Here is a 15,401-nt window from a genome sequence, read left to right on the forward strand (position 1 = left end):
ATGTGGTAAGCAGCATTTTGAGATTTCCCCCCCTGGTGGACAAGCCCTGTATCAGACCCTTGAGCGTGGGTGGAGCTGTGAGTCTGGCTGCTGGTGAAATTACTGAGCCTTACTGCAGGAGTAACTAAAGCCCCAAACCACTGGACTCGGAGTTCATCAAAATGGAGGTTATCTTTGGTGAGCCTGAACTAATTGGGCGGGATCTTCTTGGAAGGAGAGATTCAAAGGGATAAAGCCTTTCCTGTTGGCTTAGAGAAGTAGGCATCTGTGTTATGGGCAAAGGACTGAGGGCATCTTCTGGGCATAGAGAGCAGCTCCTGGTCACCAGCCAGTAAGAAAAGAGGGGTCTCGGGTTTACTGAGTGAGTTCTGCCAACAAGCACACTCCAGCAAGGAGGCAGCCGCAGCGACCTTGACTGCAGCTTGTGACGCTGAGCAGAGGGTGACCCTCGCCGCGCCCACACTTCTCACCTTCAGGACCGTGAGCACTCTGTCATATTTCCAAGACTCTGTCCAATAAGTGCACATAGAGCGGGTCCCAGTTCTCCACGGGCCTCTGACATTTCTGCACACACACCAATGGGATCCTAACTACCCTTGCAGGGATCTTTGTTTAGCCCAATGGCCTTGGAAGACCCATGTGGTTGGTGTGTCCCTGGAGCAGGGGCAGGCGTGCTTCCTGCCCGGTATAATGGAGATCTAGGTTCCTAAGCTCAGTGCAACCCGCTGAGCACATGGGTGTCTTCTGGTCTCTTCGCGTCCCCTGGGAGGAGCCGGTGCAGAGACACTGACACCAGCCACTGCCGTTGAGTCGGGTGCTGGGCCTTGCCGCTGACCCCGGAGACTCGGGTCTTCCGCCCGCATGCACAAGCTTATGGCAAGCTCCCTCCTTGGCTTGTTGGTAGCATGAAATCTGAGACTCTGACAAAGTGCTCCCCACAGGCCAGGGAAATACAATTTTAATATTATTATTGGGATACAGTGGGGTCAGCAGATTCCAGCCTGATGCCTGTTTTTGTATGTTCTGTGAGCTAAGAATGGCTTTTACATTTTTTTAAAAGTTTATTTTGAGAGAGAGAACGGGGGGAGGGGTACAGAGAGGGGGAGACAGAGAATCCCAAGCAGGCTCCCCGCTGTCAGCACGGAGCCTGACGCAGGGCACGAACCCACAAACCGTGAGATTGCGGCCTGAGCTGAAATCAAAAGTCGGACGCTTAACCAGCTGAGCCACCCAGGCGCCTGTTTTTCAGATTTCAAAACGGTTGCTACTGAAGGACCCATCTCCTCTGCTTGATTCTGCCTCTTGGCCCACGAAGCCTGAAAGACCCTCGCAGAGGAAGCACGTCGCTGGCACGGGCGCACACCCGTAGACGGGTGGCGGGCGTGCAGGCAGGGAGGGCGACCATCTGTCTTTCAAAGCATCTACAGACCCCGAGCTGCCCACTTCGGGGTGATAAACTCCGGTTGCATGATGTATGTTTTGGCCGCTGCTGGCTATTCTGCTGGAAGAAGCAGTTCAATTTCAAGAGACTTCTTCCCTTCTAAGGAGGATTCCCGGAGGGCAGCACTGGTCACAGGAAAGCGATGCGATGCGTGCTGTTGGTGTCTGCTTCTGCCTGCTCGGACCCGCTCTGCCAGCCAGTGCCGGGTTCCGCGGCCGCCTGTTCTGCTTTTCCACAGTATGGTTGTTTATACAGACATAAAACAGCTCCCTCTCTCCTCCCCAATAGTGAACAATAAATAAATGAGGCTCCTGCTTAACGTGGAGGCCAATGAACGGTGACACACGACTGTGCTGTGCTGCCCTATGGTGGCGGGGGCGGGGGGTGGGGGCGACCCTGCAGGTACTTAGTTCCAGGAAGCGGTCATTCCCCCCAACCGCCGCACGCTTTGCGGGCAGCTCAGATCCCAGCCTTGCTCCTTCCTGGCCGTGTGACCTTGAGCCAGTTATGAGCCCTGCTTGCCTCAGTTGTCGTTAAAGCGTGGGTAGTAAGGGGGCCTGGGTGACTCAGTCGGTTAAGCGTCGGACTTCAGCTCAAGTAGCGATCTCACAGTTCACGGGTTCGAGCCTACATTGGGCTCTGTGCTGACAGCGCAGAGCCTGCCTTGGATCCTCTGTCTCTACCTCTCTCTGCCCCTCCCCTGCTGACACCCTCTTTCAAAAATAAATAAACATTAAAGAAACGTGAGGGCAGGTGAGACCATGTGTGGGAAGCCCACAGAAGATTACCCGGTGCACAGCATTATTTTCTAGGGAAGGAGATTTGATTTGAGTTAGGAGGGCAGTTGTAGTGATGTTGTGGAAACTCTGGAGTGCTTCTCATAGCCCTTCCGTTTTCATTCATCAGACTTCCTTTTGTCGCCTGTCACATACCAGGCACTGGTCCCTGGAAGACACACCCTGACCCCAAGACACAAGTTGTCATTGGCAACACACATGTATTCATTCAGCAAGTACCAAAAACATGGGGCCGGCAGTCCTAAGGTGGAGGCTGACATTAGCCAAATACATCATTACAGATAAGCACCAGGAGCGTGTGAAACAGGGAGACCTCCCAGCCGCGCGGGGTGCGGTCAGAAGGCCTCTCTAGGGAGGGGTCCTAAGCGGAGAAGGGAAGCGCGCAGGGGAGAACGGTGTCTGCAGGATGGAGGGAGGGAAAACGCACTGGCAAAGGCCCCGAGGTAGGGAGGACGGCAGACTCAGACGCTGAGAGACCCGCGTGTGTGGAGGGCAGAGAACAGGCGGGAGGCAGAGGCTGGAGAGGTGGTCGGCAGCCAGGTGGTCGGGAAAGGAGGGCCAAGCAGACAGGTGACACAATCCCGTTTGTGTTTTTTAATACACGCTCTGCACGGAAGTGTGGAGCCGCAGAAATGGAAGCAGGGGGTCAATTTCAGTAAGTCCATTTCACCAGGCAAGAAAAGAGGGCAGAAGGACCCGGGATGGGGTAAGTGAGTGGATGTGGGGTGTGCTTTGGAGGTCAAAGCGATGGGATTTGCTGCTAGACTTGGCTGGATGCTGAGGGGAGGGGAGAGGAAACACAAAATCCCTAGACGTTTGGCGCTGCTGTTCGCTGGGTCAGGAAAGGCTGGGGAGACAAGGCTGGGTGTGCAGGCACTCGACTCCGTTTCGGCTGAGTTAGGTCTAGACACCGACCATGTGTGTGGTGATGCCAAGTTAGACATGGAGCCTGGTCTCAGAAGAGGTCCTGGCTGGAGACAGATGGTGGGGGTCAGTCATCGATGTGTACTGCACCACACGAGCACACCTACAGCGTGTGCGGATAGAGGACAGCACACGGAGAGCCCTGGGCACCCCAGCACATTGTGGCCACGCCACCGAGAACCAGGAGGGAGCGGAAGGGAAATGACAAGAAATGTCTCGGGAAGGGAGTAGGCGACTGTGACGAACTGACTGAGAACAGAAGCACGGACTGGACCTGGCAACAGGGGGGCTGGTGGAGGGGGGCGCCGGGGCTACCTTGTGGGAGCGGCCGGCAGGGACTGGCGAGGAGCTCTGCGGCTCTACAGGGTGGGCTAAGGGGAGGGCGTGGGGTGAGACCACCATCAACCACCACGTTCCGCAGCTTTGTCACCAAGCGCAGAACAAAACCGGCAGTGATGTCGAAGGTGGAATCCTGGAGGATGAGCTGTCGCTGGTCGAGCTGGAGAGGCGGGCTCTCCACTGTGCAGTCGCTGCAGCAGCAGAACGGACACGAAGTAAATGTGTGCCTTGTGTACAACTTGGGGAAGTTCTAGAGTGGACTAGAGCGGTCTAGTTTAAATCCCATACCTTTCCCAGTTACTTGATTCCCTGCTAGAGACCGTGGTGAATGGCTGAGATAATCCCATCTTTTCTGGTTCATTGCTTTGAAAGAAATGAACCTTTCTTTTCTTTTCTAATCTGCTAAACGGATTATCAATTCAAAGACTGGTAAAGGGAAGCTTGTTTATTTCTCCTAGGACGTTAAATCCTAACCCTGGGAAGGGGGATGGGCGGTTTAAAAATACAGGGTCGTACTGTAGACCTGCTGCTGTTACAAAGAAGGGGGGAGGGGTTGGAGAAGGCACAGTCTCCTGAGTGACACCTGTCCTGCGTGGTGACTTGACCTGACCTCGAGCCGTGCTAGGTCCCACATCAGCTGCGTGGGTTGTGATAAAACCACTTTTTTTGGATGGCATTTAGTTTCCTTCCTGTAAAATACTGTTTGTTTCGCAAGATTCTTCTGGCTGTCCAGAGATCGTAGCACCCGGCGCCACTTGCAGAGGGCTGGAGGACGCTGAATTTTACCTGCGCCCCGTGCCCCCCGAGAGCAGGGCAGTAGGAAAGACTCGGGACGCCCCGTTTACCTAGAACGAGGCCAGACTCGGTGCGAATTCCGTCTGTCTCACCCACGCGGTCCCCGCTGAGCGGCAGCAAGTTGACCCTTGGCCCTGGGGCAGGCTCTTCCTCCTGGTCACCAGCCCCGCCCCCCCGTTGCACCCCCTCCCCGCCCGCCCCGCTCCCCGCAGTCCCCCTTCTCTCCCCCACGCTCCGCCCCCTCCGACGGGCGCGCCGGCCCCGCCCCGCCCGGCCGCCCCGGGGCAAGGGCCTTCCCCGCGCGGCGCGCCCGTTCTTCCTCCGCCGCGTCCCCGGCCCGGCCATGGTGCAGGCCTGGTACATGGACGAGTCGGCCGACGACCCGAGGCTGCCCCACCGCGGCGACCCCTGCAGCCTGGTCGGCCTGGAGCAGCTGCGCCGGCTCGGGGTTCTTTACTGGAAGGTACGCAGCGCGGGGGCGGGCGGGGCGGTGTCTCTCTCCCCCCCCCCCCCCCAACCCCGCGCTCCCCGCACATCCGAAGCTTCGGCCAGTGGGGACCGCGGCCAGGACAGGGCCGGGGGAAGAGCTGCGCATGCTCCTACAGGGGGTCAGGGGTCGGGCGGTCGGCGGCGCCCGGGGCACGCAACGCGCACTGGGTAGCGGGGCTGGAGTCTAGGCGCCCCGGGAGCGGTGCGCATGCTCACGATCCGGCCGAGCGGCGGTTTGCGGGGCGCTCAGCGCTTGCGCGCCTCTAGGGGGCCTGGGCGTCCTGCGCATGCTCGGCGTCTCCGCTGGGTGGTGGGCGGCCTGGGCGCGCTGCGCATGCTTGCAGAGGGGTTGTGGGGGCAGTCGGGTTCCCCGCGAGGTGTCGGGGCGGGGGTTTGGGGTCTGTGGTCTGACGCGGCGGGTGGGTTCGCGGCGTTAGCGGACTGCAGCGGGCGAGAGCGGGGAAGGAGACCTTGGGCCACCCAGGGTCCCTGTGCGGTGCGCCGGCGGCAGGTGTGCCCTCCTGGCGAAGTGCACGCAGGGGTGCGGGGTCTGGGGGGGGGTGTCTCGGCAGGACCGCTCTCCCCCTCCACCCCCCCCCCCCCCACCGCGGGCTGCAGGGGCCCGGCTGTCGGAGTCTGCTGTGACGTCCGCTCCCGCGCGCGTGCTCCATCTGGGACCAGAATGGAATAAAGTCTGATTTGTTTTGTAGCGACGCTTTACCCCCGGTGGACAGGCTCGTAGAATGTTCCAGCCTAACAGCACTTTAGACCTCATCTGGTCTCTCTTAGATAAAGGAGAAGCAGGTCTTCTTGGTACCTCTGGTTGAGCAGTGTTAACGTTCGTTTGTTCGTTCTTTCTCTCTTTTTTTTTCTTTTCTTTCTTTCTTTCTTTCTTTCTTTCTTTCTTTCTTTCTTTCTTTCTTTCTTTCTTCTTTTCTTTCTTTCTCTTCTTTCCTTTTCTCTCTTTTCTTTTTTTTCTTTTCTTTATTTTCTTTAACTGTTTAAGTAATGTCTACACCAGACATGGGGGCTCGGACTCACAACCCGGAGATCAGGAGTCGCATGTTCTAGGGACTGAGCCAGCCAGGCGCCCCTAGTAGTGTTGACTTTCAAAACAGAACTGCCCCGTTATTTTAGCAGTGAAAATGGGTTTATTTAGGAATAGAGGATTGCAGTCCAACCTAAGCAAACCACAGCAAAACCGTGGTCAAGTCCCCTAATAAATGAGAGGAACAGTCTTTTGAAAAGGTGGAGGAGGAGTTGGGAATGCTGTTGTAAACAAAAACCACTCTGGAGTAAACTGGGAGCTGGAGCGGTGGCTTCGCGGGGCCGTTGCTGGGGTGGGAGGAAACCTGCAGGTGTAGTGAAGTAGCAGCCACCTGCCAGGCGAGGCTTCTCCTGGTGGGTCGGCCGTTGACTGGGAGCGCGGGGCGTCGGAGCGCCCCCTGCCGGCCTCCCCCTCCCTGGTAAACAAGGCTCCTTTGATTCATTTTCACATGAGCCAGTGTAGAAGCACGGCTGGCCTTCTCGCCATTAAAAGGGCTTCCTGTCTACTAAACGGGTTGCTTTCGTGCCTGTGTTAATGTTTACGGAGTATTTGTCTTTTCCCAGGCTAAGGTTAAAACACTCAACCTACTGGAAGGTACCATTTTTGAAACAATCAAATGGTATGCAGTGTCTGTTACAGAGGGAAATTTTGTTTTATCGTAAAATCAATTATCTGCAATGTAAACAATCAGAAAGGTCAAGTTACTGTGCTTTGGGGGTTTCATTCTGCTTTTTACAGCTTACAACAAGAATGAGATATTGGTCAACTTGTGAAAGTATCCAAGTGATAAAATACGACATTTTATTAAAAACATTTTTTTAATATTTACTAATTTTTGACAGAGAGAGAGAGAGAGCATGAGCGGGGAGGGGCAGAGAGAGAGGGAGACACAGAATCCGAAGCAGGCTCCAGGCTCCGAGCTGTCAGTGCAGAGCCTGATGCGGGGCTCGAACTCAGAGATTGCAAGATCGTATTGCAAGATTGCAAGACCTGAGCCAAAGTCGGACGCTCAACCGACTGAGCTGCCCAGGCACCCCTGAAATACTACATTTTAAAAGGCATCTTTTAGTAATTCCATGGGTCAAACCCAGTTCCTCCTGCCTTCTGCTTCTGCTGTGGATAAGTCAAAGGGCTGTAAAAATTAAATTATGTTTATTCTGTGGTTTTTGTGTCCTGTGTATTTTTTTTTTTTAAAGTTCATTTTATTTATTTTGAGAGAGAGGGAGAGAGAGAATCCCAAGCAGGCTCCACACGCCCATCAGCACAGAGCCCGATGTGGGGCCCGAACCCGCAAACCGTGAGATCATGACCTGAGCCGAAATCAGGAGCTGGAGCCTAACTGACTGAGCCCCCCCCAGTGCCCGTGTCCTGCGTATTCTTACGTACTGGCTTCGTAGTAACCATTCTTGATCATTGGGAACCGACGGACCATTTTTCTTGTCTGCTGTCAGCGACACAGCAGAGTGATACAAAGCTCTGACACACACCATTTGAAGTAGATCGGTGCTGTGCACGTCCAGGGGTGGACTGGATAACTTGGGGAGTCAGCTATGCAGAAATTAATGTATCGATGACTAGTACTTGAAGATATTCTGGAGTTGGGGGCGTAACGCTCAGCCGTTACACATCTGACTTCGGCTCAGGTCATGATCTCACGGTTCATGAGTTGGGAGTTCTGCATCTGGTGAGCTCGGGCCCCGCTTTGGGTGAGCCCCACTTCTCTCTCTCTCTTTCTCCCCCTCCTGGGATTCTCTCTGCCCTTCACTCACTTGTGCCCTTTCTTCCTCTCTCTCTCTCTCTCTCTCTCAAAAAAAGGTATTCTGGAGTTTGTTGTTTAGTAGTTGTGATGAAATGTGCATTTTATCGCAGTATAGGGCCAAGGATACTAAATTCATTTCCGATAGTTTGAAGTAGGAGTGCAGACTAATTCTGCCTAGAGTCCTAGGGGAGGGCTTCATGACCAACGTGTTGTTAGAAATTGGGCCTTGAAGGGGCGCCTGGGTGGCACAGTCGGTTAAGCGTCCGACTTCAGCCAGGTCGCGATCTCGCGGTTCGTGAGTTCAAGCCCCGCGTCGGGCTCTGGGCTGATGGCTCAGAGCCTGGAGCCTGTCTCCGATTCTGTGTCTCCCTCTCTCTCTGCCCCTCCCCCGTTCATGCTCTGTCTCTCTCTGTCCCAAAAATAAATAAATGTTGAAAAAAAAATTAAAAAAAAAAAAAAGAAATTGGGCCTTGAAGAATAGATAGGATTGTGATAAAATGGTGAGGGAACTTTCTAGGTGGAGGAAGCTATCAGGAGCAAGGATGTGGGGATGTGAACCATCAGGTGTCTTTTGGAGAAGCAGATACTCTTATTCGTTGGTTTAGGATGTAGATTAAACAACAGCAGGGAATGAGGGGCACCTCGGTGGCTTAGTCGGTTAAGCACCGACTTCTGCTGAGGTCGTGATCTTGCAGTTTGTGAGTTCGAGCCCCGCACCCGGCTCCATGCTGACAGTGCAGATCCTGCTTGGGATTCTCACTCTTCTCTCTCTTTGCCCCTCCCCATATCATGCCTTCTCTCTCTCTCTTTCTCTCTCAATAGATAAACTTTAAAAATAAACAGGGAATAGGGACAGAGAAGAAGAGACACCCAGGGCCTCATGATGGAAGGCCTCGCATCCCAGGGCGGTGAACCCGGGTTATATTTGCAGCCCTTCAGAACAGGAGTCATTTCTGCCCAGGGACACGACGGACCAGAGACGTGCTGTAGAGAGATCAGCCAGACCTGCAGAGGGCTGGCGCTGGAGGAATAGGATGGGGGGCGGGGGGATGGTTGGTGCCCTTGGACAGGCTTGGCCACTTTACCTGGGCTCCTGGCAGTGGGACTGGAACAGTGACGTAGAACCCGCAGGAAGGACTGCTGGGGGGAAGGGAGCAGGAGTTTAACACAACTGCGGCCTCTTCAGCTGGTACAGAGAAGATGGGGAAGCCCTTAAGAGAAACAGGGAGGGCGGGGAAGGAAGGTTAGGTTGTGATTGACAAAGGACTCGCTGATACATTTGGAATGTGATCATTTTGGAGATCCAGAAAGAGATCCATGTTTCCTTTCATTAATGTGACCTCTTTTTTGTTGCTGTTTAAACTCTTACAGCTTGATGCTGACAAATACGAGAATGATCCAGAGTTAGAAAAGATCCGAAAAGAGAGAAACTATTCCTGGATGGACATAATAACCATATGCAAGGATAAACTACCAGATTATGAAGAAAAGGTAATGGAGTTCTACACTGCGTGAGGAGGAATCATTCTATTTACTACTAGTAAACACAAGCTCTTTTTTTTTAATGTTTATTTAGTTATTTTGAGAAAGAGAAAGCAGGGGAGGGGCAGAGAGAGGGGGAGAGAGGATCCCAAGCAGGCTCTGCGCTGTCAGCACAGAGCCCGACGTGGAGCTTGAACTCACAAACCATGAGATCACGACCTGAGCCGAAACCAAGAGTTAGAGTTAACTTATTGACCCACCCAGGCATCCCTTTTTTTCCTTTTAACGTCTTCATTTGAGTTTTGTATCAGAGTAATGGCGGCCCATAGAGTAAACTGAGAAGTGTTACCTCCGTTTCTGTTTTTTGGAACAGTATGGGTACAGCAGTTTTATTTTTTCCTGAAATGTTTGGCAGATTAACCAATGAAGCCCTCTGGGCCTGGAACTTTCTTTTTTAAAGTTTTTTTTTTTTTTTTTTTTTAACGTTTATTTATTTTTGAGACAGAGAGAGACAGAGCATGAATGGGGGAGGGTCAGAGAAAGGGAGACACAGAATCCGAAACAGGCTCCAGGCTCTGAGCTGTCAGCACAGAGCCCGACGTGGGGCTCGAACTCACGGACTGTGAGATCATTACCTGAGTTGAAGTCGGCTGCATAACCGACTGAGCCACCCAGGCGCCCCCCCCCCCTTTTTTTTTTAAGTTTATTTATTTATTTTGAGAGAGAGAGAAAGAATGTGAGTGGGGGAGGGGCAGACAGATGGAGATAGAGAATCCCAAGCAGGCTCCATGCTGTCAGCACAGAGCCCGACGTGGGGCTCAAACCCACGAACCCTGACCTGAGGGTCATGACCTGAGCTGAAGTCAGATGCTCGACCGACTGAGCCCCCCAGGCGCCCCCAGAATATTTCTATTTTTATGAAGGGACCCTGTCCACCCCAGTCCTGGTCTTTGAGGGCGGGGTCGGTGGCTGGACCTGTGCTGACTTGGGGACGGGCCCCGAGAGACGTGGCGGTGTCCTTCCTGTCTAGATCAAGATGTTCTACAAGGAGCACCTGCACCTGGACGACGAGATCCGCTACATCTTGGACGGCAGCGGCTACTTTGATGTGAGGGACAAGGAGGACAAGTGGGTCCGCATCTTCATGGAGAAAGGAGACATGATCACCCTTCCCGCTGGGATCTATCACCGCTTCACGCTGGATGAAAAGGTAGGATCGCTGTGTTGGATTCGCAGGTGTCCGTGCACGGATGTCGGGAGCTCGCGGCACTGCCCTCTCAGCGGCGCCCTCGCCGCTCCGGAGCTCGTGAGCCGGGGCCCCAGGCTCCCCCGGGAGAGGCCGGCGGGAGCCTGGGGGCCACACGCCATCTGCGGGCCGTCAGGAAGCTCCGGCTTTGTCCTTGGTCGGTGGCGGCACATGTGCACACACGACCCGCGGTCCCCGGGAGGCCAGGCAGGTCAGCAGGAAGGGATCCCGCTCCTTTAAGGAGAGAGCACGTGGTGAGCGTAGGGGTGCAGCTCGGTGGGCGTCTCTAGGTCCCTGCTGCTCTGTCGCTTTCCCGAGCGTTTCCGTTCGGAGCGAAACCGTAGTGCGATACCAGTCCTGGCGTGAGGATCGGCCGTCAGCACGGAAGCGAGGTCGCTCTCTGGTTGGGGTTTGGGCCAAACCCGAGAGGTAAGTATGGTTTCCGAACGGAAACTAAAGGCATGTGGTGTAAACCCAGAATTCTGGAAGGGCGCCAAGCGGACGGCTTCCTTTCTCCCCCGCTGCCCAGCCCTGTGCGCTCCGGCAAGTGTGAGTGTTGCGTCCTCCCGGCACAGGACGCGGCGGCCTCTACACGAGGTTCCACGTTTCCCTTCCCCGGGTCCAGTCTCGGATCATTTCCTGGCCGTGGGTGGGGGGTGGGTCCTTCCGTGCAGCCGCTAGGCTCCGTCTCCAGACCCCCGCCCGCCGGCTTATTCCACGGCCAGGACGATCCCTCCCGCTGGGGCTGGGCGTGCAGACCGCTGTTTGCTACGGTGAACCGTGCTGGGACTAATAACCTTACGCGCTTGTCACTTGGACAGGTGTGACTTTGTCACCAGGGTAAATTCCTAGAAGCGAGAACGGACCTGAACGGCACGTACATTGGTAATCTGAGGGAGGGCGTCGCGCCGTCCTCGCCGGTGTTGAGCGGCGCGGGGCCCTGACGTTACGAGAGCGGTGCCGAGGGGAGCGCGCAGGCAGGCGGTCAGCGCGGGTCGCAGGAATGGGCTCAGCGCTGGACCTCCGTGCCCCGTGCTTTCCTGGGCACGCGAACTTGGGGCCCTGGCGGCCCATACCTCCTTTCGGAGAAGAAATGTGGCCACGTGGTTAAGACACAGGAGCAGGAGCAGACGCAGCCAGGGAGGTCACCCTGAGGGCTGGTTTTACAGCTGGGCATGTTTGTGTGTTTTCTAGAACTACGTGAAAGCCATGCGGCTGTTTGTGGGAGAACCGGTGTGGACGGCGTACAACCGGCCGGCCGACCATTTCGAGGTTCGGGGGCAGTACGTGGAATTCTTGGCGCAGACGGAGTAGCGGCGCCCTGGGGGCCTCGCTCACCCTTCGCCCTTGGGAATGTCCTGAACGCGATCCCAGCAGAGGACCTGTCCTTCCTCCTTGCTTTTCTGCTGTAGAGCGGGGGCCACGAGAGCCTTCCTCCGCGAGGTTATTTGATTCGAGGGCGTTTAATGAGAGGAGCTTTTTCTACGAGTGATTTTTACATGTTAGCAGCTCTGGGAATGTGGGCAAATCACATTTTACGTAATTCGAGATTGGCGGCCGGCAGCCATGTGTCAGCGCGCACGGTCGATTTTACCGCAAACGAGAGCACCTTCCAGATGTGAGTACTGAGCCGCCCCGCCACACCTGGTGCCCGCACAGTAAGCACATGTCGGTCGATGCCAGGTGTGCCTTGTAAGCGGGTGTCACGGTGGATGACAGACTGGCCAGCTAGAGGACACTTTTCTCCCAGAACTGGGTGGAGACTGCGGTCGGGGGACACTCGGGGTTCCTTGTGCACTTTCTTGTTGGAAACAAAGTAGCTGCCTTAATTCTGTGCTCTGGGCTTGGAGTCCTTATTCGGGAACATACCGGTCATTAAAATCACCGTTCAGATACTTTCTGTGGTCGTGGTCATTCATACACGCATATAAGGAATTTATATTTCATCTGTGTTAGTGTTTGTTCACTGAGATTTCCAGGTTGATTTTCCTGTTAACTCTTTTACAAGCAAGGTTTTTTGTTTGTTTTTTTTAACAAGAAAACTAGGACATTATCTTTTTTCTCAATGATTCTGAAATATGATCTTGCCTAATTTGTTACAATAATAGACCCCAAATCAACCTCTTGTTTTGATGGGCAGATTGTTTTAAGTGTTTTTTAAACTGGATTAAAAATCTTCATGTTAAAATTCATCTTTTTTTTTTAAATGTTTTATTTGAGAGAGAGAGAGAGCATGAGCAGAGGAAGGGCAGAGAGAGGGGGACGGAGGATCCGAAGTAGGCTCTAGGTTCTGAGCTGTCAGCACAGAGCCCGACGCGGGGCTCGAACCCATGAACCATGAGTTTCTGACCTGAACCAAAGTCCACCGCTCAGCCGACTGAGCCCCCCAGGTGCCCCGCAGTGTGTCCTCTGTTCAAAGCCATGGAGCACATAGTGGTGGGTGTTCCGTGGCTGGGATATTGATCAGTCAGAACACAAGTGGGTATCTTCCAACTGGTTTACGCGTTGGTGTGATAAAGAAATACCCATTTTTACTTTATTCTTACTTAGGGTAAATGACACTGTGAAAGGCCCCAGCTGGGTCTCGGGCCCTGCATCGGTGTCTCCTATTAAGAGGCAGACGGATAATCCAGGAACTTCCCAACCCTGTACTGGGATCCGGATTAACCACTGAGCCCCAGATACTTTATCCGTTTGGAATCTAGCCTCTAAGAGTCTCACATGCCTGTGGCTTTCCCTGGTTGCCTTTGTCCACGGTTCCTGAGTGAGCGGGTCCTGTCTCCGGTTTCCACTCTCTTCCGGCCCCCGTCTCTGTCCCTGTCTTTACGCAGAAGGAAGAGCTGGCGAGGGAGGAGGGGCCCCGGTCCCGTCCGAAGAGGCTCGTGCTGGGTCATCTGAGTGGCCAGGTGTTTCAGTGACTTGCCGATCAACCACAGGCAGAGCTTTGCGCCTGTTCGTGATTTCTGCCCCTCACGTGAGCTCCCATCTGTCAGCTTGGCATTCCCGACTCCCCACTTTGAAGACCCTACCTGACTCCTCACAGAAGTGAAGGCAGCATGGTGGGCGTGTCGGAGGGGTGCTGGAGTAACCCCCGGGAGAGCCGGCAGCGGCCTCTGGACGAGTGTTCTCCTGACCGGTCTCCTGCCTCGGCCTGGCTCCACGCACGGCCGTGTGCGCTACACTTCGGTTAAGAGACCACACGCTAGATTTAATTCACGTCAAAATCGTGCTGTAAAATATAGAAATGTCTGATACCGATCTCCCCTGAGTGGGTCATGGCTTTACTTACAAAGCCCACATTAAAAAAATTTCTTTTTAATTTTTGAGGGAGACACAGTGATGAGGGAAGGGCAGGGAGGGGAGAGAGAGGATCCTGAGCAGGCTGTGCACTGTCAGCGGTGAGCCTGATGCGGGGCTCGAACCCTCGAACCTGAGCTGAAACCAAGAGTCGGACGCTTAACCAGCTGAGCCACCCAGGTGCCCCTACAGAGCCCACATCCAATCTCATGTTCCGTCTTGTGTGGCTTCTGTGTGGGCTCAGCAGTTTCTTCTGAGGGGTTCACACGGGCTGCTTCTCACCCTTGACATGGCTCCTGACTCCCCCTACACCCCTGAACCTGCCCACAGACGTCCCCACCCTCCTGTCCGCTTCACACAGCTCGAGGCAACTGGACACGAACACCTGCGTGTATCGCGGACGCTCGGGTGGCCAGCTCGGAGCTGGGAGGACACACCTTTTATCAAGGGTTTATCAAGGGTTGATGGGCCCCAGACGGCTTCCAGCCTCCTACAGCTGGTTATCCTGAGACGAGTGCGGGTTTAGTCTGTGTTTAAGGAGGTAAAACATTTCCCAGTAGAAATGCAAACACGCAGTGATGGAAAAGCACACCAAGTGCCTGCGGATGTGCTGGTTTGCAGGGAGTCAAACCCCGCAGTGCAGCTCAGTTTCTGTGCTCTTACAAATCGGTGCACACGCGTGCACACGCGCTTTTACCAGCCGCGGCCAGGTCGGTTTCCGGAGCCCTGCCGTGGCTGAGGGGGACCCTGGCGTGGGGGGCCACTGAGCTCCTCGGACCATCGCTGCCTGTGCCTCCCGAGGCGGGGGGGGGGGGGGGGAGGGGCGGGTGACGCGATCCCGTCAACAGGTCAGCCACGTCTCATGAGGTCACAGCGAGTTCTGCCGATGGGGTTCTTCCAGATGACGGCGACGTTTACCCCTGCAGATGTGTGATTTTCGTAGTGTGCTCTGACAGCTGAGCGCACACGGTTCCCCTGCCCGGGCTCTGCGTCCGAAGCGAGAGGCTCTCGGGGGGGAAGGGGGGGCGCTCGGGTCAGGAAAGTTGAGAGCAAAGCACTTCTGTGGTGGACGGGCCGATGGGAGGGCTCGGCCGGGGGCCGCCGAGCAACTTGCCAGGGCGAGCCTTGCACTTCCGGTGCCGGTGCCGACGTGGGGTGGGCGGGGCGTCCGGGCGTGACCCGGATCTGCTGCCGTCCCTCAGGGTTCGCAGAGCTAAAGCGGATGGGATCTGAGAACGGTCGTTTTGGTGGAGGGTGTTTTCTTTTGGAAGGACTATCATGCAGAAGTGTTTAGAAACCTCAGGCAATTTTAGGAACTGCACAGTAAGAAGTCAACGACGCAAGAAAGCCTCCATTTTAACATTTTAAGGTTAAAATGGCAGGAAATGGAGTGTTCGGTCTGCTACTGCTCTGGGTCTGAAAGGGAGAACATTCTCTAAAACACGAGCTGGAGCTTTGCAGAATGCAGGTGTGGAGACAGTGGGGAAACTGCTCATTTTAGGTGACGAGGAACAAAACCCAAAACAGATGCGGGATGAGTCACACCTGTGGCCCCTCTGCCTGTTGGAGCAGACGCTGTGTCTCGGCCACGATGTCACTCGGATTCCCTGAGCCGCCGGTCAGCCGCCCCCGCGACTCCCCTTCCCCACCTTCTGCTGCCTGGGTGCGGGGCTGGCAGGATCCGCGTCCTGTCCTGCTTGATGAGGACTGAGAGCCCCCAGCTTGGCCTCATCGTCCGCGGCGTTAGACGTCTGGGGTAAGTGCGTGTGCCGGATGGTATGCGT

At 55.0% G+C, this 15,401-nt stretch overlaps 1 protein-coding gene and 2 long non-coding RNA genes across 5 annotated transcripts in view; 2 read left to right on the forward strand and 1 right to left on the reverse strand.

Annotated features, from left to right (window-relative positions):
* Positions 1-2,812: 2,812 nt before the first annotated feature.
* On the reverse strand, positions 2,813-3,590 carry LOC109498463. Its single transcript, XR_002155319.3, has 2 exons — positions 3,478-3,590; positions 2,813-3,209 (listed from the first exon to the last, which is right to left on the reverse strand). It is a non-coding gene; the product is annotated as an uncharacterized LOC109498463 (long non-coding RNA).
* Positions 3,591-4,543: 953 nt separating this feature from the next.
* ADI1 (acireductone dioxygenase 1) lies at positions 4,544-12,215 on the forward strand. The gene is made up of 4 exons (XM_023252162.2): positions 4,544-4,759; positions 8,964-9,083; positions 10,105-10,284; positions 11,515-12,215. Exons 1-4 carry the CDS (start codon positions 4,640-4,642, stop codon positions 11,632-11,634), a joined length of 540 nt encoding a protein of 179 aa, XP_023107930.2. The 5' UTR covers positions 4,544-4,639; the 3' UTR covers positions 11,635-12,215.
* Positions 12,216-14,461: 2,246 nt separating this feature from the next.
* Positions 14,462-15,401, forward strand: part of LOC109498466 — a 34,968-nt gene continuing 34,028 nt past the window's right edge. The window contains exons 1-2 of one of the 3 annotated variants that reach the window (XR_006596095.1): positions 14,462-15,085; positions 15,190-15,373. This is a non-coding gene — a long non-coding RNA (uncharacterized LOC109498466). Of the gene's footprint in view, positions 15,374-15,401 lie in introns of all 3 variants that reach the window. The other 2 variants (XR_006596091.1, XR_002155321.3) reach the window with 2 other exon arrangements.

Source organism: Felis catus, chromosome A3 (assembly GCF_018350175.1).
Source record: "Felis catus isolate Fca126 chromosome A3, F.catus_Fca126_mat1.0, whole genome shotgun sequence".
Lineage (NCBI taxonomy): Eukaryota > Metazoa > Chordata > Mammalia > Carnivora > Felidae > Felis > Felis catus.

Coding starts and splice junctions, on each gene's coding strand:
- ADI1 (XM_023252162.2), top strand. CDS start 4,640: ATGGTGCAGGCCTGGTACATGGACGAGTCGGCCGACGACCCGAGGCTG. Junction 4,760..8,963: donor TCGGGGTTCTTTACTGGAAG/GTACGCAGCGCG, acceptor AAACTCTTACAG/CTTGATGCTGACAAATACGA. Junction 10,285..11,514: donor GCTTCACGCTGGATGAAAAG/GTAGGATCGCTG, acceptor TGTGTTTTCTAG/AACTACGTGAAAGCCATGCG.